Here is a 25,773-nt window from a genome sequence, read left to right as displayed (position 1 = left end):
TCTTTGTATGAGGACACCTGTCACATTCGATTAGGGCCCGCTCCACTGACCTCCTTTTAACATAATCACCTCTTTGAGACTTTATCTCGGAATAGTCACATGCTGAGGGGTGGAGTGGGGATAGGGCTTCAACATATGCACTTGGCAGGGACAGAGTCCAGCCATAGCAGAGCCTCAGAAGCACTTCTGTGGCCTGTGCACGAATGTCCTGAGCTCTGGGTGTCCTGCTCAGGTGGGTGACCCTCATGAGGTCTGGGTTGGGGTGAAGGCCTGGGAGCACCCTCTAGGAAGGCCATGAGATTGCATCTGCGGCTCACCAGCCACACCAGCAACTGAAACTCCCCAGGGCACAAGGCCCCGATGTGACTTCCTGGCAGACAAGGTGGGTGGGGAGCACACATAATCGGGCTCCAGTGGCCCAGCAAACACCTGATGGCTGCCTCTTCTCTCTAGCTCATGCCAGCAGGGCACTGCCAGGAGGAAGCCGGCGGCAGGACCCTTGCGGGGGGCCTGGCTGGCACAGCATGCAGCGCTCGAGCAAGATGGAGTTCTTCCAGAAGCTGGGCTACAGCCGGGAGGACGTGGCCAGGGTGCTAGGCAAGCTGGGTGAGGACGCCCTGGTCAATGACGTGCTACAGGAGCTGATCCAGACGGGCAGCCGGCCCAGCGCGCATGAGGGCAGCGCCGCACCCCTGCTCGTGCCCAGGGGCTCCTGCGGGACCCTGGACTCTGTGCAGTGCGGGCTGGGAGCGGACCCCGGAGAGGACAGCGGAGACCCTGCCAGCTCCTTGAGACCCATAGTGATCGACGGCAGCAACGTGGCCATGAGGTAGCGTCCTTCACCCCTTCTTGTCAGTGGTTTGGTCCAAGGAGCTTTGGAGCCAGTGCGTGGGGGTGGGAACCCCCGGTTCAACCCTCAGTAGCTGCTTAGTCAGTTAACCGCTCTGAGCCTCACTTTCTCCATCTGTAAGGTGGGTCTACAACCTCCCTAGAAGTTTAGTCCTAAGAACTGGAACTGTCGGACATGCCTAGGACAGTGCTGACACAGTAAGTGTTCAACAGAGGGAGGTTATTCTCACGTTAAGGCAGAGGGGGCTCTCTTCCCCCTCTTATCCCAGCAGGGATAAATGGCGAGAAACCTAGGGCTGGGAGAAGGTGGCTTCTGGCCTGGAGTCTGTCCCTAAGCGGCTGCATGACTCTGGGAAAGCTGGCTATCTCAAGTTCCCCTTCTGTGACACAGGTCAAGAGACAGCTTTTTAGCTTCCCTTAAGGTTATGAGAGTCAGATGGAAAATGGACTTGAACCACCTCGAAAGTCCTCTGCTGGGGATGGGGAGCAGTGGTGGAGGTGGTGGAGCTCCCTAGCTAGGGTGGGTGGGTGGTATTTGTGGTCCCTGAGCTACAGAGGCAGTAGTTATACTGATGCGTTGGCGTCTTCGTGTATTGCCGTGATGAGAGCTCCATGCTGGGCCTCATCTTTCCTGGAGAGGTTAAGTTCCGCTGAGAAAGGGGTTCCACAGCCTCACCCACACCCACCACTGGGCATGGAGAAGGCTTTGCCCAAACAAGTGCATTACTTTTCTGTTTGGCTAAGTTACAGCCCAACTGAGGGCAGAGCCATAGGGAGTTGGTCATTCAGAGCCGCACATAGACGCACGTCCCTTTCCAAAAGCTGAGCCATGCTGGGCATGGAGAAAATCCGTGTCACCGCTGCTGAATATGTCAACAGAGGAGCTGAGTGGTTTTCTCTAGGAATTTGGGCTCACTCTGGATTGGGCACTGCAGGAGAGAAGTTTGGAAGGGTTAACTCAAGATGGCCCAGCCTTGGGGGTGGTTCCCCGCTTGATGTGTAGGGCAAGATTGTTCAAGCATTCATTCAAGCCACCTAGGTCTCCCTGGGCTTGATTATATCAACAGGCAATAGAGCCGTGCCTTCTCCCTGTGGCCTAGGAGCTGGTCCTTGGGTCTGTAAAGCATTCTTACATATGCTCTGTGTAGGCACCAGGTAGGTGAGCCTCTGAAATCCTACTAATTCAACATTCCTGAGTGAATTAAAGGGATTTTTAAGAATTCAGTAGTTTCTGAGGGTCCTAGGAAGAAAGTCTGCTGGGTTCTAAGAGGTGGCCTGGCCTCTGTCTGATCTGGATGAGATGTCTCTTCCTCTGGACATCGGTAGAAAGATACCCGCTCACATTTGAAGTAAGACGGTTGCTGTTCAGTCGCTCAGTTGTGTCCAACTCTTTGTGACCCATGCACGGCAGCACACCAGGCTGTCTTTCACTATCTCCTGGGGTCTGCTCAAACTCATGTCCATTGAATCGGTGAGGCCATCCAACCACCTCATTTTAAAGCAAGAACTACAATCCCATAGCCTCCAGAATGAAAACCACAATCACAGAAAGTCAAGCAAAACGATCACGTGGATCACAGCCTTGTATAACTTAGTGAAGCTATGAGCCGTGCTGTGCAGGGCCACCCAAGACAGACGGGTCACGGTGCAGAGTTCTGACCAAATGTGGTCCACTGGAGAAGGGAATGGCAAACCACTTGGTATTCTTGCCTCAAGAACCCCTTGATAAAGTGAGATGATACTGTTTAAATCAAAGACCTTTTCAGCCCTAAGAGTATATGAACTCTCTGATTCCAGCTCAGAGAAGCAGAGTGGCTATAGGGTGAAAAAACTACTTCTGGTGCTACAGGAAAGCATTCTCTCTTTGGGGGCCAGACATTTTTTAGGAATGGTTACAATCGGGTGGTGGTGGAGCGTTTTCTATTGATGAAAGTCTCTGTTGCTGCTTGGAGTTAAAATTTAAGCCATGTCCTCTATTTGCATGTGACCTTGACATGTTCCAGGTAAATTCTGGGAACGTGGGGGTTTAGTCTCACCCCATCTCTACCTCCTACAACTGTAACTGGTCTTCTCTATTCATGCACAGTCTGTGTGGGTAACAGATAGAAACCATCTCTCAGGCTTATTCTAAAGAATGTGTCAGAACATTCATTCTTTCACACTCATGCTGTCTTAAAACCACCTCAAATGCCCAGAACACATGTCTGTGTGTGTGTTCTCATTGTGTGTCTGTAAACGTATGCACATATACACAAACATCCCTTCCCCTGCCCCCTGCATCCCTTTAGTTAGGAAAAAAATTTCCACAGTTCCCACCCATGCATGGTACTTCATTGGTCCAAAGGCACATCTGGGAGAGAGTGGGTCAGACATTCACCTCCAGCCCTGTTCCTTCTGCAATAACGCTTCCTGGTCCTCCAACCAGAGTTCAACAGGACCCCTTCACTTCAGACTGTGTGGTTCTCAGTTGTGAAGGATAGATCCCAGTGTGGGGCGCACCTTTAGCAGGGCTAGATGGTTGAAACCCAGCATGGAATCTAATTATCTCTTGACCTCAAAACTCAGCCTGAAAATTCTCCTCCTCTGAGGTCTTGTAGTACTGCAGGTGTTGCCATTCTCTGCTTTCGAAGGTGCTTCTACTTCATGTGCTGTCTGGTCCTGGAAGGAGGGGGAGGAGCTTAAAAGACAGGTTGGGACGCGTGTTCCTTTCTGTCCTGAGCAGGTGGGAGGCGCGTCTTCTGGTGGCAGTAGCATCCTCTAGGGTGCCTGTTGCCGATTTGCTGTCTGGGGTCTGTCCTCTGAAGTCTGCCTTTGCTCACGAATAGCCTCGTTTTTTCTTTTCTCTAAAAATTAGCTCAGGGCTACTTTATTTTTAAAGTTTTACTTCACTTTTCAAAAAATTTCTAATTTATTTATTTTTGATTCTACGAGGTCTTTGTTGCTGCGCAGGCTTTTCTCTAGTTGCAGCCACAGAGTTTTACTTTTAGTTGCAGTGTAAGGACTCTCGCTGTGGTGGGAGCAAGGGCTCTAGGGCTCGTGGGCTCAGTAGTTGCGATTTCCAGGCTCTGGAGCACAGGCTCAACAGTCGTGGCACACAGGCTTCGCTGCTCTGTGGCATGTGGCATCTTCCTGGACCAGGGTCAAACTCGTGATTTCTGCATTGGCAAGCAGATTCTTTACCACTGAGCCATCAGGGAAGCCCCAGCCTCACTTTTCAGTCACAGTTTTCTTTTTCTCCCTCTCATTTTCTTTTGGAAGTGGTGTTTCCTTAAAAAGATCAAAATCTGTATTAGTCTCTATTGCTGCTATAATAAACTACCACACAAATGTAGTGACTTAAAACAATGCTAGTGTATTGTGCTGTAGTTCTGGAGGTCAGAAGTCTGGCCTGAGCTTTCCTGGGCTGAAATCAAGGTGATGGCAGAGCTGTGTTTCCTTCTGGGAGCTCTAGGGGATGATGTGTTTCCTTGCCTGTTTCGGTTTCTGGAGGCCACCTGCATTCTTTGGCATGCAGCCTCTTCCATCTTCCAAAGCAGCAATGGCCTGAAATGATATACACAATGTGGAATCAGTATACATATCTGTGGTTTCCTGGGGAGAAGGTCTGAAGCTTCCAATAGGCACTTAGAAGGTCTATGATCCCCAAAACATAAAGAACCACTGACGTAGAATGAGCAGTTATAGGTAGTGTCATGCTTTACAGGAGGTGCTAAGCCTCTCCATTAGCTCAGAGAATGTGAGAGGGGGGTCATCTGTCCTTGCCTCTGGACATCTAGATTGAGAGAAGCAGCAGCACAGAAATGACCTGGATGGGCTTGGCCAAGGTCAGCACTGACTGCATCAGACCCTGGCTTCATCCTTGTGCTCTCACCTTGCCACCACTGTGGAAGTTTCCATCGGCCCCTCTCCCCAGGTTTTCAGAATGGGTAGCCCAAGGCTATCTGGGTGGCTGTTCTGAAGAGTGGCAGCAAGGGTCACTGACCAAATGGTTTAAAAGAAGTGGGAATGTATTTGTTCTGAGCACACAGTCCTGTTCAAGTCATTTCAACAGGACCATACCACTCAATTCCAAGAGTCTTCCATCTCCCCACTGAACCAACAAGAGTCTATTTGGCTCTTATAAGCAGGAACATTCATTTCATTTATCATTTCCTAAGTGGCAGGTCAACTTCAGTGAGAATTCTATCAATAAGTTGCAGTGGTGCAGGCATAAGATGGCGACCCGGGAAGCCAGACCTTATGTTCACCCCTAGTTTTGCCTAGTTTGGATTCCCTGGTGGCTCAGATGGTAAAGAATCTGCCTGAAAAGTGGGAGACCTGGATTCAGTCTCTGGGTTGAGAAGATCCTCTGGAGGAGGGTATGGCAACCTACTCCAGGATTCTTGCCAGGAGAATCTGGTGGAGAGATGTGCCTGGCAGGCTACAGTCCATGGAGTTGCAAAAAGTTGGACACAACTGAGCAACTAAGCACAGTTTCGCCAAATCCCTTGTATTTCATGTAGGAAACCAGGGAGGTCAGAAGCAGGCAACAGAACATGGGGCTTACAGTCTGAAGACCTGCGTTCTGGCCTCTAGCCTGTGTGTGTATGTGTATGCTGAGTTGTGTCTGACTCTTTGCAACCCCGTGGACTGTAGCCCCCCTAGTTCCTCTGTCCATGGAATTTCCCGGGCAAGAATATGGAAATGCATTGCCACTTCCTACTCCAGGGGATTTTCATGACTCACAGATCAAACCTGTGTCTTTTGCATCTCCTATATTAGCAAGCAGATTCTTTACCTCTAGCACCAACTCTAGCCTAGGACGGCCCAATGAAGTCCCTGTGAAAATGGAATGTTTTGTACCTGCACTGTGCATTGTGGTGGCTGCTTGCTACACGGGGTGACCTAATGCTGGAAATGTGGCTGGTGTGGCAGAGGAGCTGAACTTCCAATTTTATTTCTTTAGAATTCACTTGAAGGGTAAATAGCCACATGTGGTGAGTGGTATGGTACAAAACAGCTGGTATAGCTCCAGTTTCTCATCTTACCCACTGTGTGACCTCCTCGTGAGTCATCTGACATTTCTGAGCCCTGTTTATTACAATTAAGTGGCTGCGCTGAGTAATAATAGTCTCAAGTAGCTTTTCATTTCTGACATTCTAGGATTCAGGTGATTATTTTATGCATGCAAAGAAGGAAATATGAACCTTCTACAGAGGTTCAGAGAGAGTAAGTAACTTGCTCAAGGTCACAGAGAAGTAAGTGTCAGGCTCTGGATTCAGTGCTTTTTCCATTTGCTCTGGCACCGGGTATATTTGGGCTGAAAATTCTGTACCATCTTTGGTCTTAGGGCAGGCTACCCTGGGACGAGAGCCTGCACGTGCTCCACCGAGCTCTCCCAGGCGTGATGAGGCCTAGACCGGCCTAATCCAGGCAGGAGATGCTGTATCTCACTCCTTCCCCAGGGGCCAGCACGCCCCTCCTGGGGGTCCTAGCCTGTAGGGAGCCCGCAGAAGGTCACGGGTGCATCGCATGGTGGCTCTGCCTGACCAGAAGCACAGAGACTGGTTTCCAGGCACAATCTCTATACCTTTCTGCGTGTGTATGCGGGTGTGTGTACGTGCAGGACACAGGGAGATGTGAGCTGAGCCCTGGAGTTGCTGTACGCTTGGCCTTAAGAAAATGGTCCAGCAGGTTTTAAAAAGATGCCTTTAAAAAAAAACATGACCATTGAAAGCCTGTGACCAGCTGCACCATGGTGTTCAGGAAGAGCATTAATTCTCGCTGCCAACTCTTGTCAGCATTTTTCTTGCCTGGCAAACTCACAAATACTCACACATGCGCTCACAAGCACAAGTGGTGAGCGCTCTGTAGGCAAATTTAGAAAGGAGCCATCTGAGGGCCGTCAGCTTGGGGAAAAACAACCTGGTAATTTCCCATCCTCTTACTGGCCTTGACAAGGGTTTCATCTGAATGTGTCCTTGCCTTGGGTTGTACAGGATTTTTTGTTAAACTTATTGTTTACCTTTTTAAACTCTTAAAGACCTTAACAGATTCTGGCATATGGTGGAGAAATGAATCTTCAGTGATGATAAAGCTCAGATCAGCAATGGACGTTTTCATCAAGGGCTACTGATGGGGGCGCACTCCTGGGCAGGGGGTTCAACCTGTTTTTCAGCCTCTGAGTGGACTCTGACCACACTGACCTTGGGTTCCTAAGTCTGTACCCATTTCTCCTATTATGAGATAAGGGAGCACCCTCTCTCAGAAGTCACCCCCCAGACCTGAGCTGGGGAGAGACTTCTTGGTGAAATGGGTATAAACTCCAGCTTCAGAGTGTTTGTAATTTAACCCCAAATAAGAAACACAATTCAATCAGTGTTAGGCCTTTATATCTCACACCGCAAAGGAATCACTGCTTAACTTTTCCTTTCGTCCCACCCCAAAACCACCGCCTCACTCTACACAGGACTATCTTGTGAGCTGTTAATTTCTGCAGAGATTTTTTGGGCAATAGTTAATGATACAGAAGTGTTCAGTAGGATTGTCAGTTACTGTAGATGGCTACACGTTAATGGGCAGGTGCCCCTGGCACATTTGTCATGTAGGCAGAATTTGCTTTGGGCACCAACCCACTTCCCTCACCACCTCCCTTTATTCAAAACCTACCACTCCTTTCGCCTTTTCCCAGGGCCCGCTGCTCAGCTTGCTGCCTGATGAGCTGGTTCTCGCTGACTGTTAATAAGCACTAGGCTCCCTCCCTCAGCTTGAGCATTTTACCAGCTGGTAATTTTTGTGCTGAAGGAGCCGCTGTCTGGATCCCAGGGGTGGAGACTAGAAAGGCCCAGGAATAAAGAGGAAAAAAACAGAGATGGGGTAGGGGAAGAGTTTGCAGCCCAACAGATCAGGCTGTGAGGTCAACTGCAAGATCTGTGAGCCGGGCACATGGCTTTGCTTTAGTTTCCTCAAGGGTCCTCAAGAGCTCCTTGCAGTGATTCAATCAGGCCCATGTGCAAAGTGGCCAGGTACGCAGACTCTGTTAGAAATGAGCTCTGAGAGGCTGGGGGCAGGTTTGTTTGTTCGCTGCTCCCCAGGCCCCCAAGCACAGTGCCCCATTGATGGAGAGGCTTGCTCACACCTGGATGCTGAGCGAGTGGAGGAGACACACAGGGGAGGGTGCCTCTGGCTTAGGTCCCTCCCTCTGAATGCGGGGCCTGGGCTCCCAGGGTGACCGCTGAGCTTTATGACCAGAGCTCTGCCTGCTCCCACGTGGCGGGCAGGTCTCCCCTGCTTGTGGCATCAATACTGCCATTGCCCAGGGTGTTCTGTGACCAGAACTAGGGCAGCCATGGTGGGGTTTTGAGGTTGGTTTAGGGAAAAAAAAAGAAACATGGTAAGGACGGAACAAGAGATAATCTTCACATTTCGAGAGACCAGAGGCTCTTGAAGCTGGGGTAGGGTCCATGCAAGAACGGGAATGAATGAGTGAATGAATGAATCCTGAATGAAAATACTCCATTCCAGAGAGGGCCAGTCCCTGAACTCCCTGAGCCTGGAATTCCAACTGGAAGAGAGGGCACTTCTTAGGGAGACAGGGAAGGTCCTGGATGAACTGGTGGACAGACATGCACCTCCTCCATTCTTGCCTTGGCCTAGCTGGCCTAGGTGGTACTTAACCTGTTCTTTGGAGGTTCTTGGTTGGAGTCTCGTGTCCGAGAAGCTGGGGGGCCAGTTTTTGCTGCATGAAGCTGTTATGGCACCATTCCTTAGCTCTTCTCTTCCTGAACTCCTGAACCTCCAACCCCCTCCCCTACACCTGCCTCCAGCCGGGGCCACTGCATGCTGAGGCCCTTCCAGAATCACTGGAACTGGTCACACCTGTCATCTTTGTCCGCCTACAGGCACTGGGTTCTGTTTACCCCCATCCCTGCCCCAAATCACACACCCATCAAAGGCGTCAGGGATGGAAAGCTGGTGTTTGAACAGTTGAACAGATATATAGACGTAGTCACAGAAAAGAGAGCAACCAAGGGAAGAACTGTAGGGATCTCTCTGGCGGTCGGGTGGTTAAGGCTCCACGCTCCCAAATGCAAATCGGGGAACTAAGATCCCACATCCCACACGGCATGCCATAGAAACAAATTTTAAAGAATTGTGGCAATGATTTGTTTTTCTGAGAACTGTCTGAGGGTAGACATTGCTGCAGGACTTCCCAGTGGCTCAGCAGTAAAGTACCTGCCTGTAGTGAAGAAGATGCAAGAGACATGGGTTCGATCCCTGGGTTGGGAAGATCCCCTGGGGGAGGGCATGACAACTCACTCCAGTATTCTTGCCTGGAGAATCCCATAGACAGAGGAACCTGACGGGCCACAGTCTGTGGGGTTGCAAAGAGTCAGACATGACTGAGGTGACCGAGCATGCATGCACAGACTTTGCTGTAGCCAAGAGATACCTGTGCTGCGGGGCAAGGTAGGAGTGTGGTGTCATAAAATGTTCACATCACTGCTGCAACTGCATAGAACATAGACTATTTTCTGTGACACATGAAATCTCTTCGCTACCTTCTAGGAACCAGGAAGGAGCAAGCTTCACACTTGCTCATGTGTGGTGCCTCAGCCTCTTCTGTCTTCTGGACGACTCCAGCTCCCTGTTTCCTCTCCCTTCTCCCGCTCCTCTCCCAAATGGCATCTGGAAGCTTCTGAAACCTGGTGCTACCTGGGAGAGGGGTCTGGGACCCTCACCGGACTCTGCTGCAGAGCAACGAGGCTGGCCTTGCTTCCGGAATGGTCAGCAGAGGGACATTGGTCCTGTTTGGCCTTTGGGGAAGCCACACTGGCTTTAGTGCTATCCCCTTGTGTATGTGCTGTGCTAATTCACTTCAGTCGTGTCCGACTCTTTGCGACCCCGTGGACTGTAGCCCGCCAGGCTCTTCTGTCCATGGGAATCTCCAGGCAAGAACATTGGAGTGGGTTGCCATGCCCTCCTCCCGGGGATCCTCCCGACCTGGGGATCAAACCAGTGACCCTTATGCCTTCTGCATTGGCAGGTGGGTTCTTTACTGCTAGCACCACTTGGGACACCCCCTGTTCGTCCACTCCCAGGCCACACACAATCCTCCAGGGGAAGCAGGGAATCCAGGGGTGTTGCCTCGGGCTCACCTAGACACCACTTTTGTTCACGACGGCCCGGCAGTCCTGGGGGATGCTACATCTGCTGAAACCAGGATTTCTCTGAGAGGCTTGCAACTCGCCCAGGCTGTGCTGAGAGACAAGCTTTCAGCCTCTTGTTCACACCCGTCCCAGTGTTTCCAGCCTCTTCAGCCCCTCATGGCTCAGTGGGTGGGGCATGCCTGGAGGGTGCAGGGTAAGGACCCTGTGAATGGCCTCCACGTTCTTCCTCCATCTCCTTTCTTTTTTCAATTTCTGCTGGGGCAGAAGGGACTAGCTTTCCACTTCCTCTTCCTTTTTTCCATGGACGGCCCCATTGATATTTTTCTGCTTACTGTTTGCAGAAGCCTCACAGTCTAGCCTCAGCGGCCAAAGGGCTATTGCCCTAAGCTGGAAGACCCTATGGACCTAGGGGTCAAGGCCTGGTTTCTGATACATCCCTGGGGTGTAGAGTCCTCTTGAATCTCCACAAAGCCCGGCTTCCAACACTACTGATGAGCGTCTCCAGACTCCCTTTTTCTCTTGACAAACCCGGACCCCTCCTAACCCTCTCTGAGAAAACAGCAGAAGGAGCCACGCACCAGAGAAAGCACAGACGTGGGGATTTGATATGTTGGCCTTGCTTGGATGTGAAGAGGGTGCGGGAGTCGTGGGGACCTTGGCTCTCTGAGCACCCAGCTGCGCCCCCTCCCGCCTCCCCACCTCCCCTTCACTCACTCCACACGTTCCAGCCACACTGTCCTCTTTTTGGTCCCTGGACACGCAAACCTACATCAGGGTCCTTCCAGCCAACCCTTCCCTGCACCTGGACTGCTTCTCCTCCAGCTGCTCACAAGGCCTGCTTCTTCTCAGTCATTCATTCCTTCGACATGTTCTTATTGAATCCTTATCAATGATCAGACACCACTGTGCTAGGTGCTGGGATTTTGATGGGCAAAAACAGGAACCTATGATTTAGAAATGCATGCATGCTAAATCGTTTCAGTTGTGTCTGACTCAGCAACCCTGTTGGACTGTAGGGTTCCATACGATTCCTCTCTCCATGGGATTCTCCAGGCAACGATACTGGAGTGGGTTGCCATGCCCTCCTCCAGGGGACCTTCCCGACCCAGGGATGTCTCTTGCCTTGGCAAGTGGGTTCTTTACCACTAGTACCACCTGGGAAGCCCATGATCTAGCAAGGGGGGCAGGGGTGATTTATCCCATGGTGGACGTGCACATTCAGCTGTGGTAAGTGTAGGAAGGACAAGGACGTGTCCTTGCTGTGAGGCTTGTAACAGGGGAATCTGATGGAGCTGCTTTTCCTAAGGAAGTGGTGATGAAGCTGAGATCGAAAGAAGAGGGAGGAATGGACTGGGCGAAGAGGGGAGGAAATAGTTGGTACAAAGGCCTTGCAGTGGGAGTGGAGGGAGGTGCATGGCCAGGATGAAGGGTTGAAGGATTGCGATGGGGTGGAAGTCGTGAGCAGAGGGTGGCGAATCTGGCCTTAAGCTGGTCTGTGGCCCATCCACAGCTGCATTCATTGAGTGTGCATTCTCGGTATCTCAAATCCATTCCCTTGTCTCCCTCTCCAGCAAAACACTGCTGACCTCTACTTATTGAGTCTGAGGGATGTTTTAAGGGATGCTCTGTCTTCTCAGAGCAACATTTGACTGCTTCTTTCTCAAGGCTCCCACAGTGCAGTCTCTTTTGTTTTACCCGCTTCCTTTCTTTTCTTTACTTTTAATTTTTAATATATCTTTTGTCTTAGTTCTGGACCAGGGACTGAACTTGGGTCCCCTGCATTGGAAGCATGGAGCCTTAACCACTGAACGCCAGGGAAGTCCCCTTCCCACTTCTTTTCTGATAGACACCTTTTGTCTCTTGTTTGATTGTCCTCCTCTACCCACGACCAGCTGCTGAGCTCCGAAGCTCCTCCACGCCCAGTTCCCCGGCCACTCACTCCCTGTCTGGGTGATCGGGCAATTCTCTCCACGTGGTGGCTCCAACCAGTACTTAAACAGATGAGTCACACGTTTTATCACCCAGACTTGTCTTCTGAACCCTGGCTGTTTATTTAATATTTCCATTTAGAGGTCACCAAGGCTTTTCCCATCTCAACATGTGTCCAAAACCAAACTCAGGATCTTTTTCTCTAAATCCTGTCTTCCTCCAGACCAGGGTCTGTCTCAGAGCCCTGCATTCCCCTTATACAAGCTGGAGATCTAGAAGCTCCTCAATGTCTTTTTCACTATCATCCCTGTATCCAGCTGATCACTGCATCTGGAGATAGTACCTCCTGAGTATCTGTCTCTCAAGTTCACTCCTCTTCATCACCACCAGCTGGGGCCAGATCACCATCAGGTTCTGCTCTTGACAGTCACCCCGGCAGCTTCTTAACTGCTGTCCACCCTCCATTCTTGCTCCTTCCAACATACTGTCCTCTGTGCTGCCAGGTGGAGCTCTGAAACATACATCAGATCAGCTCAGATCACATAAGCATGCCTGCTCTGTTGCTCAGTCACTAAATCGTGTCCATAAACTATAGCCCACCTGGCCCTGTCCATGGGATTCTCCAGGCAAGAAGACTGGAGTGGGTTGCCATTTCCTTCTCCCAGTGATCTTCCCAATCCAGGGATTGAATCCTTGTCTCCTGCATTGGCAGGCAGCATCTTTACCTCCAAGCCACCACACACCATATGTACCCCCAGTCTTATCCTTCTATGGCTTCTTATTCCTCTTAGGAGCAAGACAAACCTTCAGTAACTTTGAGCAACCTCTCACACCACTCTCTCCTTTCTGCCTGCATGGATGATTTCAGTGGAATTTGTGGGGCATGTTGACCTTGTTACTTGGACTTGGGAAGCCCACCATCACATTGACAACCCTCTCTTGAACCTTATAAGCTTCAGTTAATAAGAGGAGCTTGTCTTTTCATCCTTGGAATGAATGTACTCCCCTAGGAGCCTGAGACCCCCTGCATGTTATCACAAGCTAATTGGTTCCGATTAAGGGATATATTTTGTGTAAAGAATGACCTATTTTCAAAATGCAGATTTGCCTGATCCCCTTTGATGATGAGACTAGGATCCAGGCTATTCCCAGGAAAAACCACTCTTGAGAAACCCTGCCTGTTTCTCTACAGATCCCTTTGTTTTCTCATTGTAGCCATGGGAATAAAGAAATCTTCTCTTGCCGGGGAATCCAGCTAGCCGTGGACTGGTTCAGGGACAGAGGACACACCTACATCAAAGTTTTTGTCCCCTCCTGGAGGAAAGAGCCACCAAGGTCTGACGCCCCGATTAGAGGTATGCTCGAGCGCTGCACTCTCAAGACGCACTGCACACCTTTCCTCCGCTGCTCTCCCCACAGTTGCAATCAGCTATCTGCTTACCGTTTGTTTGATGGTGTCTGTCTTCCTCGCTGAACTCTAAGCTCCATGAAAGCACAACCAGAACCCTAGCATCTAGTGTAATATCTGGCATGTCTCATAGGTGCCTAATAGTTGTTGAACAGGCAATTGGGCATATTTACTCTTTTAGTGTGAAAGATTAAGTTTTGAAAAACTATTTTATAACTTTTAACACTCTGCATAAAAAGTTGGTCTGCTTCCCACCCCTAAAAGAGTATAGGAAATGAAAGAGACATCCATTTGGTCCACTGACTATCTAGTCCAATCTCTTCATTAAAAAAAAAAAAAAATGGAAATTGGCATCCACGGAATTCTTTATTTTTAATTCTTACATCAGCTAGGAATATTTTAAGCTACAAAGAACAGAATAGGTCATTTAAATAAACAGGTTTTTTGTTGTTTGTTTGTTTGTCTGACTTTCTTATAAGAAGAGGTCCCATCCCAAGATATTACTGGTGTTGTGTCAGCCAATGTTAGCGATGGTATGACTGACCTCTAGTGATCCTGGGAGGTTTCATTGAGTTTTTCTTCCAGTCTTTTAACTGAAAGTTTTTTGTTTTGTTTTCAGTTCTATCAGTGTTAGCCAATTGCTTCTTCTTCTCTTTCTGATTCTATTTTAAATGAAATGCTATTCTTGTTTTATAGTATCTTCTTGAATATTCCTATACTAACACAGACTTTGAAAAAGTTCTCTGAAGGTCCATGAATCATATTTCTTTTCTCTGATTCTCTTTGTTCCCTTCTCTTTTTCTCTCTTTGCTGTTAAATCTTCTTCCCAAAAGTCTGGTGATCCTCTGCTTGTTAGTGTTTACTTGTGAATAAAGAACCAGACTGGTTAAATATACACATGTGCAATTTCCATAGACTTTCTCTCCTGGTATTTGGATCTTTTCCCCAAAGTCAAGGCTGACCTTTGACTATATTGACCAGCAGAGTTTGCTTCATTGCACCCTGCATGCAACAGGCAAGAGGCAGCTGTTGGAACTGGAAGTGGCATTGCCACAAGCGTGATGTTTTACTGTAAGAGGTCAAAGGCCTCCTCCTTTGTAGTTACATCTTCACTTCCCTTATAGAGTCAGGGACAGGAAAGGGTGGATAGGGCTGCCCCATAGTAACCCTTCAGTTAATCATCTGACTTCTCCCCACTCTCCACTCCTGCTGGAAAGCAGGGCTTTGCAGAAAACAGGCTCCACCTCTGCTTCAGCCTCTGTACACATTTGGAGGTTATGGCTCCCTCTGTAATGTAGGATCAGTATAGTCCTACCTGCTTTCTGTCTTCCTAAAATTTATCAAAATTTGATTTTGCTGGTGTTTTTTTTTAATGTGATTTTAAATGTGATTATGGATCTTTTCCCCCTTCTGTACTTTTTCACTGCTTTTTCAATGAGATTATGAGAAGCCAGGGAATGAACATTTGTGTTCATCATGGACCTCTCATCCCAGATTACTCTTTATGGTCTGAATGTGGAGGATGGTGGCTTTCAACAGTTGTGCAATATTGTGCAATATATATTATGCAACACAGAATGGGTAAAGTGTAGGGAATTCACTTTGGGGTAGGGAAGAATTTTTAAACAAGCCACAAGAAGTGTCAGGAGATGGGAAAGAGTCATAAATTTGCCTACACTAAAATAAAAACTTCTGTTCATTAGTAGATACCGCAAAAACAAGAGAATGAAAAGACAAGCCTCAGACTGGGAGAGGCCACACATCACATATTCCTGATGAAGGATCACAGTCCAGAATCTACAGGGAACTTCTCCAAGCTAGTAAGACTGAAAGGACAGATAGAAATATGTGCTGAGGCATGAATAAGCCTTTGATGGAAAACACAAATGGCAAATAAACATATGAAGAGGTGTTCAGTTGTATTAGTGACCAGAGAAATGCAAAATAAAACCACAAGAGGCTACTTTATACCCTATCTATCTATCCCCAATCTATATATAGATCGGGAAAAATTTAAAATCCTGCAAATGTCAAGTGCCGGCAAGTTCATCGTAGATGTTGTGTTGAGTAGTAACTTGATATAACTACTTTGGAAAATGATTCAGCATTGTCTCGTAAGGCAGCTTTCCCTACAACTCAGCAATATCACTTCTTAAGACAGACCCTGGAGAAATCCTTGTCTCCTGTACAGGGAGACTTCTGTGCAAAACTGACAACCTTGACATGGCCAGACCTCCCCCACACAATGTTCAACTAAGAAACAAATTGCATGGGCTATACGTATGCATGAGGACTCCATTTGTGTAAAGTCTGGAGATTCATAATCACGTTGGAAATAATCCCTTTGAAGGGTACATATGTATGCATCCTAAAAAGTAAAAGCAAGCGAGTTATAAATACAAAGTTCTAAAAACTGGGTCATCTTAAAGGGAGTGGAGGGAGCTGGGAGCTGCAATGGGGACTTCAAAGCACGAACTGTGCTCTGTTCTCAAAGGGAGTGAGGCACACATGGCATTTAACGAATTAATTATAAATTTAAATTGAAGTATAATTGACTTACAGTATTATATTAGTGGGCTTCCTAGGTGGTGCTAATGGTAAAGAATCCACCCACAGTGCAGAAGACGTGGGTTCAGTCCCGGAGTCAGGAAGATCCCCTGGAGGAGGGCATGGCAACCCACTCCGGTATTTTTGCCTAGAGAATCCCATGGACAGAGCAGCCTGGCGGGCTACGGTCCACAGGGCCGCAGAGTCAGACATGACTGAGCACAGTTACGTTAGTTTCAGGTATACGGCACAGTGATTTGATGTTTGTATACATCACAAAATGATCATCATGCACACATGTAATTTTTTTTAAGTGACTTTTGTGCCATTATATGCATTATGCACTTTTTAAAAGTCTGGGAACCATGTCACATAGCAAAGGACTTAGACTTGAGGGGAGAAACGATTTGTGAAGAACATGCTCATATTTTTCCACCCTGGGAGTAACTGTTTCACGTGGAAGGGATTTCTTTTGTCTCCAAATTCGAAGCTAAGATCACAGAGTAGACCTTCCAGGTATGCAGATTTTAGCTCCTGTTAAGAGACCTTGTAACGCCTGCACCACCTAAGACATACTTCGTCCTCCCAGGTTTCCTGGGGGCTCGCCAGCCATACATGGACTGGTTCAGTCTCCCCGCAGGTGCTGTGAGGCAGGTGCAGGAGTCATTTTCCTTATTTTATAAATGTAAAACTGGATGTTCAGCGAGGGGCAAAGCACCCCAGTGTCACGTGTTAGCCACTCAGTCGTGTCTGACTCTGCAATCATGGACTGCAGCCCGCCAGGCTCCTCTGTCCCTGGGATTTCCCAGGCAAGAATACTGGAGTGGGTTGCCACTTTCTTCTCCAGGGCATCTTCCCGCCCCAGGGATCAAACTTGAGTCTCCTCCTTGACGTAGATGGAGGTGGGGGGAGGGGGAAGAAGCGGGGAGGAGGGGGCCATCGGAGAGGAGCCTGGAGTTGCTGGACCTGCCCCGGGTCTGGGGCTGGTTCTGGGGGTGGGGAGTCCCACTACCCGGAGAAGATGCTCCATGCGGTGCCCTCTGCGGTCTGCAGAGCAGCACGTGCTGGAGGAGCTGGAGAGGCAGGCAGTGCTGGTGTACACGCCGTCCCGCAAGGTGAGCGGCAAGCGCGTGGTGTGCTATGACGACCGCTACATTGTGAAGGTGGCCTACGAGCTGGACGGCGTCATCGTCTCCAACGACAACTACCGCGACCTGCAGAGTGAGAACCCCGAGTGGAAGTGGTTCATCGAGCAGAGGCTGCTCATGTTCTCCTTCGTCAACGATCGGTAAGCGGTGCCCACGGGGTCCCAGGGTGCGTGGGACAGGGGCGGTGACCGGCAGAAACCGCTCCAACTAGCTTGGGCCCGCGGGGCTCAGTCACGGGCTCTAAAACACCCCCCTCCACCACCTCTGTCGCCCTCTCGGTTCTCCGCTCTTGCGCGACCAGCTTTCCCCTTGGGGCTGTTTTGTCCCCACTGCCTGTGACTTTTCTGTTCCCATGCCCACATCCGGCTGACCCAGCACCCAGTTGCCTGACAGGTGTCCAGGCACGGGCAACATCCTCTTTTCTTTGGAGCTGTTTAAGATCTTGGAACTGACTCTGTCTTAATAGGGCTTGGTGAACATTTTCCAGAGAATCTGATTGATTTCATCTGCCCGCCCTGGGTCAGGTCCACCCTGGACCAACCAGCGACAGGGCAGTGGGTGGGACGGGGAGGGTGCGGTCGGGGTCACAAGGTACAGACCAGATAGCAGGTGCAGGACAAGGGCCTCCTGGCAGAGCTAAGGTGGGAGGAGTGATGGCTGATCCACGGCTGGCCTGTTGAGGGGTAAGGGGAGGAGCCTGGCGGGGTGGGCGTGGTCACAGGGTGGGACAAGGTCGGGGAGGGCACGGCCACTGAGACCTGGCTCCTGTCTCAATTTCTGTTCCAGGGATGACAGCTCGGTCTTCATTCCTGGCTCTCTCCTTGGCTGTTAAGAATGTGGTCGAGGACAAGCTAGCTGCTCAGCTCTGTGAAGGCAGGGCATGTATGTGTTTTATCTGCCACAGCCCCCAGCCAGCCTGGCACACATGGGCACCCAATGGCTAGGAATAAGTTGTAGATAGTGAGTGACTGTCACTGGCTGTAGCCCTAAGGAAGGGAAGATGGGGACAGAGAGGCCACACGGCCGCTGCATGCGGCCCTGGGACCTGAGGGGCTGCGTGTGTGGTGGAAAGAGCTGGAAGCAGCAGATGAGGTTTCAAGCTGAGGCTCTGCCATTTACCAGCTGCGTGCGGTGGGCGAACTCTCAACCTCACTGGGCTGAGTGTTCTTCACCTTGAACTTACCACACTTTGGTTTAGTCAAAGGGCTTCCCAGGTGGTGCTAGCGGTAAATAACCCACCTGCCAATGCAGGAAGCATAAGAGACGCAGGTTCTATCCCTGGGTCAGTAAGATCCCCTGGAGGAGGAAGTGGCTACTCACTCCAGTATTCTTGCCCAGAGAACCCCATGGACAGAGGAGCCTGGCGGGCTGCAGTCCATGTGGTCGCAAAGAGCCAGACATGACGGAAGCGACTCAGCACGCACGCACAGATTAGTCATTCTTACCTCTTAGGTGATCTGGAGGATCAGAGAGGACTGTACCCCGTAGAGGCTGTGGTTACTCTTAGGTCAGGCCGGGACATGTGCCTCCAGGAGGGCGCTAGTGCCCCCACTACCCCCAGGCTCACAGTCAAGGAGGCAGAGGCTAGCTGCTAAGCCCCAGGGCAGATGGTCACAGCAGCTACCCTGCAGTAACCCCACAGTCATGTCCACATTCTCAAGGCTGGCAGCTCACTCTCTCTGGCTCCGCCCTGGAGGAAATCTGGCATGGCTGGTCATCATGGGATCCAGAAAATCCCCACTGAGGTCTGATGGATCATGGCCGCCTCTGGCCTGCCGACAGCTCGGGGTCCAGGCCAAGTCCTCTTGACGCACTGGCCTCCGCTCAGGGCCTACCCGGAGGTCCCCAGCTGCCAGAGTGCAGAGCCTGCCGCCTGCCTGAGGGCAAGGACGCCCTCCCCGCACCCAGGGCATGTCCACAGGGCTATCTTGGCCCAGCTCCCGGCTGTGAGGCCCGGGAAAGAGCAGGAGGTGAAGCCTCAGGGAACTTTTAATAACTGCACTGGGTGGCTCCCCGGATTCTTGGTCAGGGCCCAACTCTGAGAAGCCAGCTGTGTAGCTGGGATCTCAGCCACAGAGGCTGTCCTCGCCCGGGGATCGCCCAGCTCAGGGCCGGCCTGGTGGACATGGTCTGCAGGGTGGGACCCCAGCATGACCCTCCACTCTTAGGGGGAAGCCAGTCTGTAAAAACAGGCCCCCGATGAGAATCCACACCCTCTCTTGTGGAACCTTTGTATGACCTTCGAGTGTCTCCTGGGAATGAAAGTATTCACATAGGAAAAAAAAATGGATTGTGCTAAATGAGGGAGTTTTCCTTCTGAGAAATGTTTTCCCTCTTGAGCTCTGGGCTCTGTGGCTGTGTTCCCTTCTTCCTTAATGCCGGGGAAGGGAAGGGGCTGGAAGGGGGCAGGGTGATGTCAGAGAGTGACATAGTAACATTCCCCCTCCCCAGACCCCAGGTTTTCGGGGCTGTGGGGTGGAGCCCAGGCCATACCTGTGTGCAGGCCGCACCTGTATCCTCTGCCTTTCTGACCTGCTGACTGGCCTTTTAGACTCTGTAAATTTTTTATCCTGCACCTGAGAGGCCCAGAGCTGTGGGGTGACCCAGGAGAAATGGAGTTCACAGGACAAGAGGCCATTTGTGGCCCCGCGGAGGTCTCTAGCCACCTGTCGAGGACATTGGACGACAACACGGAACCACTTTCAGGCTAAGTCCCGGGGAGGCCTGGTGCACTTCTGCTTCATTGTTAGTGGCTAAAATCCACCTGGGAAACTGTTACAATGCAGATTCCTGAACAGCCCGAGTTTCTGTTTAAGCAGCTCTCTTGTGAGGCCTGGAGCCTGCCTTTTTCAAGGAGCTGCTGAGTGAGTCTGACGCTGCTGACTCAGCAGGAGAAACACCTGGACGAGGCCCGGGGCCGCTGTCCTGCGAGCTGTCCCTGCTGAGCTCTGTGCCAGTCAGTGTGGACAAAGGCTGGGCGTCTCTAACACGCTGCAACTCCTGGGTGGGAGAAAGAGCCCCGAACCAAGAGGCCAGGCCAAAGCCAGGCCTGGTGCTACCCTCCTCCCCCTCCACCAGGTGCCAGCGGTGAGTTTCTGTGTGGCTTACAGTCACCCACCCCCATGCTTGTCTTCTAGGTTCATGCCTCCTGATGACCCGCTGGGCCGTCGGGGACCCACCTTGAGCAACTTCCTGAGCAGGAAGCCAAAGCCCCCAGAGCCGTCCTGGCAGCACTGCCCCTACGGTGGGTAGCGCCCCACATTTGTGGGCCCTGTTCAGGTCAGAAGTGCTGGCTGGCTGGTCAACAGCATGGGTTCTAGCCTGGGTTCCAATATTTCACGTTTCTAGAAAGGTGTAAGGTAATATAGGCCACGTCCTATGTGTATTAATAAGCAGATGAGGAATACAGAGGCTCTGTTTGCATGTATACATCGCATGATTCATCCGTAATTCACGTCTTGGCAAATGTGTCTAACAGATGAGAAGGTTGTTATTGTATCTGATGTGTAGTGTTGCTAAAAATAAGCCTGTTAAGATTTGTAAAATTAAGCAAATACCTAATAGAGAACCAGAGTTTCATCCTGATGAGATGTTTGATGGTCAGCAGTGTGGACTGTTAGCCCGGGTTCTGCCCTTAGTCAGCTGTGTGACCCTGGGGAGGTAAATGAGCCTCTCTGGATGGCAGTCAGAAAGCTGTAATTATTGTCATTGTAACGATGAACTGCCATCCCAGACGCCTGTTGCATAAGGCTTGTGAGGGCTGGATGCAGGGGTCACCCACAGAGCATAGCCACGTCCAGGAACCAGGATTGCTGTCTGTGTGCACCCCCAAGCTCTCCTTTCTCAGTCCCTTTCTCTGGCACCTTGTGCCCCTATCCTGCCCCACAGTCTCCCCTACCCTCCTACTTTGGTTGGTAGGAGACTTTGGTTGGTGCTGTCCACTAAGAATGGAGGATTCTATCCCAGAGCCCTCCAGGGACACCAGCCTTCTAGCCAACTCTTTCACTAGCTTGCTTTATCAAGTTATTTAATATACCCAGGTCTGGTTTCTTTGTGCCTATAAAAGTTTAGGACGTCTTAAGTGATACTGAAAGTCATTTCTTGTTAGAATTAAGGTGCTCACACACACATTCTGGTGGCCTGTCCTTCTCCCTTCCACTCTCAGAAGGGCCCTGGTTTGGATGATAAATTATTCGATCACCTCTGTTAAAACAGTCTATAAGGAATAGGGCAAGGGATGTGGATTGCGGAGGCAGGGGGGAATACGGAGGGTGGGGGAGGGAGGAAACCGAGTCAGTAGTGGAGGCCCATCCATATGCACCTACTCTTCACCTCCGAGGTTGGCAGGATCCACAGGATCCCTGGGGAAGTAGAGGCTGAAGGGCACTGGACCCAGAGATCTGGTCTCAGTCTCTGGTTATGGTGCCTGCAGACACGACCTTGCCTTAGCTGGTGACCCTGGGGTACGGTGTGCAGCGCCCAGTACCACGAGGAGCAGGGTGCTGCGCCCGCATCCGTCCTGTCGGCGCCGCAGGGCACTTCTCGCCCGCCACCTCCTCTCACCCCAAACCTTGTAAGGCTGCAACAGGCCTGGGGGCCTTCCCCCCAGGAATCGCCAACAAGAAAGGCTGCGCGGGGCTGCCGGGACCCCACGGGCGTCCTCACCGGAGGTCTCACCAGGCGCCCCGCCCCCCTCCACCCCCACTCTATCCCTTCCAGGCAAGAAATGCACCTACGGCATCAAGTGCAAGTTCTACCACCCGGAGAGGCCGCACCAGGCCCAGCTGGCGGTGGCCGACGAGCTCCGCGCGCAGACGCGGGCCTGGCGGGGCGCGGGCGGCGAGGAGGAGCGGCGGGGGAGCGCGCGCGCGGCCAGCCTGGCGGAGCAGGGCGGCTCCCGGGACGCCCCCGCCGCCCGGCCCGGCGCCCGGGAGCCCGGCACGCGCAGCCTGCCCACCGCGCGGCGGTCGGCGGGCTTGGCGACTCTCGATAGCAGCTTCTCGCGGCTCTTCCTGAGCGACGACCCGGGGCTTCTCAGGGCGCCCCCTCGGGGCCCTGGCTGCGGCCTCGCGCCCGCGCCGCCCGGTCCCGATTGGGTGGCGCCCGGGTCGTTGTCGTCCCTGCCAGCCCCACCCGGCCTCCTGAGCCCGCCCGGCCTGCGGGGTGGGTATGGCGCCCGCGCTCCGCAGAGCGACCGGCGCTCCCCGCGCCAGCAGCCCGGCGACCCGTGGGTCCTTCCTCCAGGCGCTGGCCAGCTCCCGGGCCGCTCGGCCTGGGCCGAGTCGGACTGGGACGACGGTGCCTTCGGGGGGCCCTTGAGGCCCGCGCCCCTCGCTGTAGCTGGCGAGGTGGACGCGCGCGCCAGGGCGCGCACCTCGCTCTGCAGTATCTTCCCGCCCCACGAGGTGGACAGCATCATGGCCCTGTTCCCCGAGCTCTCCGACGTGGCCAGGCTCATGCTCCTCATCCAGAGATTCCAAAGGTCCAGTGCGCCCGTGGGGAAGCGCTGAGGAGCTAGTGGAAGCCACCGCGTGTAATGACCCAGTCTTGACTTGTACCCTAACTGGGCTGGTGGCAGACATCAACCTGCACCTGGGCCTGCCCACCCTGTGGAGCCAGCCCCTTTTGCTTTAAAGATAATCAGTTCCCTGGAGGAAGCCAGCTTCATCACCTTTTGTGGTGCCCATGGTGGGTGCTTGATGACACAGGGCCTGCTGCTGAAAGTCCATGTCCTGCAGAATAAGGTTGACCTTAAGTGGCAGGAGTTATTTCTCCTGCCTGAAGACTAGGAGGCCCACTGCAGCCCCAGGGTTTTGTCCAGAGCACTCCATGGCTGTTTCTATCTAGCTACACCTGGGAGCTCTAAGTTGGTCACAAGATCAGTTTAGTGAGTGATACCTGAAATAGAGTGAAATAGGAAATTGCAGAGCATACCCCACTTAAACAGGCTAAGTAGGAAATTCTTCTGTTAGCTACCAGTGTGCTTGGTAGCCATATATATTTTTGGCTTCCATGGACAGAGGAGTCTGGCTGGCCCATAGGGTCGCATAGAGTGGGACACGACTGAAGCAACTTAGCACGCACACACACACACACACACACACACACACACACAGCCATGTGAACTTAATGTGGGTCATGGGCAAAAGGGGGGAAACTGGTAAAAGGCCTTGGATTTCATTGCAGCAGATCAAATTTGAAATCTGTTGTCAATTGGCCAGTGGAGATGTTGGCCATATGAGCTGTTTTTAACCTCTGAGGGGAACCCAGAGTTCTAGCTTCCATGTATGGGCCCTGCTTGTCACTCTGAGATTGTGTGGCTGTGCTGGTTTGTGGAGGTGTGGCGGGTCACTTGGTACCCGGCCCTTACACCCAAACACCCCCCACTTGACTCAGGGCTAAGTGTCCTCATTTTTCAGCCAGCCGTCCATCATGGTAGTTTCCAGCCCAGGCCCTCTACTGGCCAAGCCTTCTGAGCCACACCTCACAGCTGAGCCCAATCCCAGTGAGTTAGGACTTTTGCTCAGAAACCTCCAGGGGGATCTGAGGGGCGCTCGGACGAGCCTCTCCGTCTGTGAGGTTTCTCGCCACTTCAGCCATGCTGTTTCTCCTAGCTAACTACTGCTTTTAGTTTGGGGAGGGGAGATGAGGCAGTGCTGCCAGGACCCAGGCCCTGCGTCCTCTGGGGCCCTGGCAGCTCCGGGTGACATCCACCCATTCACTCTGGGGTACCAGTCCGACTCACAGATCTTGGCTGCTTTGTTCCTGAGAAGACTGTGAGGCACCTCCCAGTGGAAATCCACCTCCCAGACCCGGGCAAGACTGAAGACTGGCAAGCACTCCCAGGGTGTCCCTGGAGAATCTGCTTCTGCGCCCTTCAGTGTGGTCAATGCTGCCTTTAGAGATACAGAGATGATGTATTTCCTGAAAATCCTTTCATCTTTTTAAACCAGATTCTTAGTGTGGTTTCAGTCAGATCTCTTCCTCGCCTCTTTTTTTCCAAAGAGGAAACACACAAAATTGTACCTTAGTATTTTGAGACCACGGTCCTGAAGAAGACCCAGTCTTTCTAGACAAACTGGATTTTCCTCACGGTGGTTTTTTTTTTGTTTGTTTGTTTGTTTTTTTTGACAAGACAAGCTTTCTGGTAGAGCTGCTTTTGTCTCTTGGGTCTATGTCCTGACTTGGAATTGTTGTGTTGCTGATATACAGTGAGGACTGTTTAAACTGCTTCCTTTGAGGACAGGTTTGAGTTTTAGTAAGCTGTAAAGCTATTTTATTTGGTTCACTGTGATTAAGACAAGCACAAAAATACGTGAAGAAACAGCACATTTCAAAGTAATCCCCTTTGGAATTTTTTCCAAAGTCTTGGTATGTCTTTGTGACACAAAACATGAATGGGATGGGAGGGAATAAAATGTTCCTAGTTGCATAGCTGTTATTGTGTTCCAAGAATAAATCATTTTTTTCCAACACCTGGACTCTCCATTGTCAAACTGCGTATCCGTTTCTCTTGTGGCAGCTTGCCACCTCCCCCATGCCCAGGGCTGGTTCCTCACATTAGATACTCTGTGTGTGAAGGCTGGGGCTATGTCTGCTTTATTCAGTGTTATTTATCCCTTGCAGGAGGTGGGAGAGGGCTGGAATTCATATTTTCAAGGAGACGCAGCATGGCCCAAGGTGAGATGGGCCTTTGCTGGATGCTCAGCAGGCTGTTGCCAAGGAAACCTGCAGAGTTCTCCATCGCTTGAATCTGAGGCGCCAAGGGCTGGACCGTATTTAACCACATGGTATAGCTTTCCCAGAAGCCTCTAGGAGGTGATTTGAGACACAACTGCAGAACTCTGGAGGTTGAGGAGTAGAAGCAAGAGAAGCCACTCATGTCAGCATTGTTCTAGATCAAGTGAATCCCTGCTCTCAGGATTTTACACAGAACTTGGACGGGGAGCAAGGAGCCAACTGCCAGCAGGCACGGGTATGACTCCCTGTCTCTGGGAAAAAAAAGTCTCCTGTGGGGGAGAGCAGGATAGGGGAGGGGGTGAATGGAAGGGTCATTAAGGAGTGGGTGATGGAAGAATGAGCTCTGGGAACTGGAGCAATGAAGGGGAATCACAAATCCCACCAAGAGGGAATGTGTGACCCTGTGCAAAATTAACCTGTGAGACATAGACAAAATCAAAAAGCAGGGCTCCGTGTTTAAAAGTGACCAAGAATTTCAAGACATTGGGACTTCCCTGGTGGTCTGCCTGCCAATGTAGGGGACACAGGTTCGATCCCTGGTCTGGGAACTGAGGTCCCACGTGCTCCAGGGTAACTAAGCCTGTGTGCCACAACTACTGAAGCCAGCAGGCTCTAGAACTTGTGCTCTGCAACAAGAGAAGCCACCACAATGAGAAGCTTGCACACTGCAACTAGAGAGCAGTCCCCAATCGCTGCAACTAGAGAAAGCCGACGAGTAGCAACGAGGACCTGGAACAGCTATAAATAAATAAGTAAATAAATACTATATATATAAGAATTTCAAGATAGTGCCAACTAAGCATTGAAACAAGCCCTTCTAAGTGCCCACCTCTGATGCAAGGGGCTGAAGAAGAGAAGTCGGGAGGCTTAGGCAAACCACACACTGGATTGGCCACTTGCAAGTACGTAGAAGATGTAGGTAGGGGTGGCTCTAACAGGGCTGCAAGCATGCTCATTGGTATCAGGTGAGGTGGTTTTTCACAAGCACTGCTCACAAACCTGA

The 25,773-nt window shown here is 51.2% G+C and overlaps 1 protein-coding gene across 1 annotated transcript; it reads left to right on the top strand.

Annotated features, from left to right (window-relative positions):
- The first annotated feature begins 462 nt into the window (after positions 1-462).
- ZC3H12D (zinc finger CCCH-type containing 12D) lies at positions 463-24,505 on the top strand. The gene is made up of 5 exons (XM_040238657.1): positions 463-829; positions 13,143-13,282; positions 16,936-17,170; positions 20,168-20,274; positions 21,750-24,505. Exons 1-5 carry the CDS (start codon positions 525-527, stop codon positions 22,538-22,540), a joined length of 1,578 nt encoding a protein of 525 aa, XP_040094591.1. The 5' UTR covers positions 463-524; the 3' UTR covers positions 22,541-24,505.
- The last annotated feature ends 1,268 nt before the right edge of the window (positions 24,506-25,773 follow it).

The sequence above is a fragment of the Oryx dammah genome, unplaced genomic scaffold (assembly GCF_014754425.2).
Source record: "Oryx dammah isolate SB20612 unplaced genomic scaffold, SCBI_Odam_1.1 HiC_scaffold_4, whole genome shotgun sequence".
NCBI lineage: Eukaryota > Metazoa > Chordata > Mammalia > Artiodactyla > Bovidae > Oryx > Oryx dammah.
This window is presented reverse-complemented; position numbering and strand designations above follow the sequence as displayed.

Excerpts from the sequence above, each read along its gene's own strand:
- ZC3H12D (XM_040238657.1), top strand. The coding sequence starts at position 525 with ATGCAGCGCTCGAGCAAGATGGAGTTCTTCCAGAAGCTGGGCTACAGC. Across the intron at positions 13,283-16,935 it reads GTCTGACGCCCCGATTAGAG|AGCAGCACGTGCTGGAGGAG; the intron begins GTATGCTCGAGC and ends TGCGGTCTGCAG. Across the intron at positions 20,275-21,749 it reads CTGGCAGCACTGCCCCTACG|GCAAGAAATGCACCTACGGC; the intron begins GTGGGTAGCGCC and ends TATCCCTTCCAG.